At 37.1% G+C, this 3,665-nt stretch overlaps 1 protein-coding gene across 1 annotated transcript; it reads left to right on the forward strand.

Annotated features, from left to right (window-relative positions):
- The first annotated feature begins 1,621 nt into the window (after positions 1-1,621).
- Positions 1,622-2,651, forward strand: LOC103965030 (hydroxyproline O-galactosyltransferase HPGT2-like). Its single transcript, XM_009378049.3, has 4 exons — positions 1,622-1,656; positions 1,843-1,906; positions 1,984-2,056; positions 2,487-2,651. Exons 1-4 carry the CDS (start codon positions 1,647-1,649, stop codon positions 2,649-2,651), a joined length of 312 nt encoding a protein of 103 aa, XP_009376324.2. The 5' UTR covers positions 1,622-1,646.
- The last annotated feature ends 1,014 nt before the right edge of the window (positions 2,652-3,665 follow it).

Here is a 3,665-nt window from a genome sequence, read left to right on the forward strand (position 1 = left end):
CATCCCATTTCTTATTAAATGAAATCGAACAGTTTCGAATGTCTCCCACATTGAGTTGTTACACCTCCTACATGGACATCGGATATGAGTTGAAGCTAGGTTGTGTCTAGTGGCGAATTTAATGAACTCATCTATTCCATCCAAGTACTGAATAGCACATCTATTATGAATATGTATCCACTGTCTGTCCATTTTGTCTGCAATCCCAATAAAAGTACAAGAGTTACAACAACTTTAACTATTATTTTGTCACCTTATTCCTCCGGTAAGGGCCCTATCCCATTCAGGAATGCACAGTTATGTGTCGTAATTTACGATTCCAATGGATTAAATTTTGACGTGGGCTAATTTCGGCAGCATCTCCTTACAGTTCTTCAAGTGCACACTTTAGATACATAATATCCACCGTGTACTCGAAGAACATCAAGAAATGTTACCAAAATTTCCACTATCGAAACTTAATCCATGAACCGCAAACTACAACACATAACTTTGCATTCCCAAACTGTCCAAAAAATGGGACAATTCAAGAATTAATTGGACCGTAGTCATGCTTTCGCATCCATGCACGAAATCCAACTAATTCTCAAATGGGAAACTAAGCTTTTCTTGAAAAAAGTGTACGAAGTTAAGTAGTATTAACTTCGTACAACACAAAACAATGTATAACTGGACACATATATGAACGTATACATAAATTAACAAATTGGAAATGGAAGTTTAAAAGATGAGTTAGTGTTTATATGTATCTCAACTCTCAATCATGAGGAAGTAGAATTATGGTTGCATAGTATTTCGAATAACCTATTGCTCTATATTTGAGACTACTTTAGACCATAGCACCAAATAATAATTATGCTCAGGAATGGGAAAATGATGAATGTGTGTTTGACCTCTTTTATGACACCAGAATTGCAGAAGAATTACAGTACCAATAATCATCCAGTAAATGATTTACCTCCAGAGTTCGAATCTTTGCTGCCACTTCAAAGTAGCATTCGAAAAAACTGCTTGTAACAATTAGCCACTAAATGGCCTTCTCTCCACACTGCCCTGAAAATGACATGTGCAAGACACTTGTGTAAAATTTAATTGTTCTTATGTACTGCAGAAACATGACATTATCAAAAAAATATTAGACTCCCATGGAAATGTGATAGAATCAAGGCCATATGTTATTGGTGCACCCAAGGTGTTTGAACTACCATACGTCTCGGGATAGAAACTAATAATCATATGCCAGTTGTTATGATTGTATTGATCAAGTTCGTTGTAAAGTCGGGTTGCTGTACAACATATTGTATGACTCATTGACCCTTATCATGTAATAAGCAATACAATTGAAATTCCCATTCTCTCTCTTGACCCGCTCATCTCTTTCTTCTTCCTTCACCAACTATTAATACAAACTCCCCCCTCCCCTAAATTATTGTAATAGTTTCGTACCCTCCCCTCCTCTTAATAATAATTGAAAAAGGGTTGAACATGCATGGATAAGGGGATTTGGAGGGCTTAATTTGTCTGTGATTTCCATGGAGAGCTAGTTTCCTATGTTTATAGAAATATTTCCTTTTTTTTATTAATTGTCACTTAATCATGGTATTTCGAGAAAGCTGAAAAATAGGGAGGCAATTCGTAAGGCGTGGATGCCTAGAGGTACTTTGTGCAAATTTCGTCGTTCTTTTCTTTTATCCTCAATGCAATTTTATGCAAATAAATGATCCATGTTAGTGGTACAGTCTTATGCACTCCTATCTATTTTCTAGTCATAAATGTTTTGGTTTGCGATGGTGGACCAAACTTCTTCTAGCAGTTATAGCAATTTTATGTATATATGTGCAGGTGAAGCTCTAAAAAGATTGGCAGATGAAAAGGGCATCATTGTGCGATTTGTGATTGGAAGAAGGTGTGTATATCAATGACTTAGAATGATGACAAGGAATTGTCTACAATTCTGTTCAGTTAAGTATGTGTATCTTGCAGCCCAAATCGTGGAGACAGTTTGGACAAGCAAATAGACGAAGAAAATGAGCGGACCAACAACTTCCTTATTCTTGTATGTTAACCATTTCAACAAATCTGTTTTACATATATTTGGTGGGATCTTTTAGTTGGGTGAAATTTCGTATTGTCAAGAACTTTTTTTCATTACTAGTACGCACATGTGATTCTATTTGGATTCCTTAAGAAGTCCTGTGAAAAATTCAAGGTGCTGTTCGAGGCTTTGAGCTAGTTGGTATGTAGAATAGAGACTAAGTGATGGCTAGTTTGTAGGTATGCAGTAGCCAATGTAACGTTGAATTTAGTTTGAGGAAAGCTCCCTGTGCATTTCGTGTTTTTATTTCTTTTATCATGCTCATGGACCTTAACAAAAATTTGTGGACATCCCTCATGGTTGATTCATGTCATCATATGTGGGATAGCTGAAATTGCTACAGGCAGATACGTTTATGACACATTGTTTAAATTGTTCTTTTACTTTACAGGATGATCAAGTGGAGGCATCTGAGGAGCGGCCAAAAAAGTCAAAATCATTCTATATTCATGCAGTAGAGAACTGGGATGCTGAGTTTTATGTTAAGGTCAATGATGATGTTTATGTTACCAAAAAAGTCAAAATCATTCTATTAACAGCATGGAAAGGATCCTAGAAATACTCATATGCTAAGAGCACTAGTGGAAACAAGGTTAGTAACACAATATTTTTCAAAGCACATTTACTAGTTAAAGTATTGTTGGAACTACCTGGTGTATAGAGAAAAAGAAAATCAACAAGATAGTTATCTCCCTTGATTTTACAATTTCAATTTCGTAAATGAATCACATGAAGGATCTACATATTATTAATTGAGTTTACATCATGTTTAAGAGCAAGGGAAGGATTGCAATCGAAAAAAGACAAAGAATTAATATCAATTCATACCTGGTAGACGATTTTGAAGAGAGAGATAGAAGATGGAGGTTGCTGCTGCAAATTGGATTTGCAGTTTCTGCTTCCAGAACTAATGAAAAGAAATAAAAAAAGTCGTTGACTTTGCGCGACGTAGGTCCTCATGCGTCGCGCAAAGCAGCTTTGCGCGACGAAGGTGAGCATACGTCGCGCAAAACATCTTTGCGCGACGAATGAGGACCTACGTCGCGCAAAGTCAACGAAAAACGCGGTAAACCTTCTTGGTTTGGCGCCAAAAGTTTGGCGACGAATGACAGCGTCGCGCAAAGCAGTTTTGCGCGACGTATGTTCACCTATGTCGCGCAAAACTGCTTTGCGCGACGCTTTATTCGTCGCGCAAAGTGCCGTCGCGCAAAGTATGTTTGCGCGACGTTTTGTGTTATACGTCGCGCAAACGGACTTTGCGCTACAAATTTTCTTCGTCGCGCAAGATGCCGTCGCGCAAACATGTTTTTCTACGAGTGTCATAAGACATCTGTCTTCAGATGTAACTTAACAAAGTTCACAGAGATAAGAATTTTGTGGCGGACAATTTAGCAACTTATAGTCTTGATTTACATTAGGTAATTATTTTTATTTTGATACTACTCCTTCTTGTTCAGTTAGTTTTATTCGTGGTGATCGACTTGAGATGTCCCCGTCTAGATTTATTATTGAGTAGGTTTATTTGGGCTCTTGCTTTTAGCCCCTTTTTCAACCAAAAAAAAACTTAACA

This window comes from the organism of the source record quoted next, unplaced genomic scaffold, assembly GCF_019419815.1.
Source record: "Pyrus x bretschneideri cultivar Hongxiangsu unplaced genomic scaffold, Pyrus_bretschneideri_v1 Contig5, whole genome shotgun sequence".
Taxonomy (NCBI): domain Eukaryota; kingdom Viridiplantae; phylum Streptophyta; class Magnoliopsida; order Rosales; family Rosaceae; genus Pyrus; species Pyrus x bretschneideri.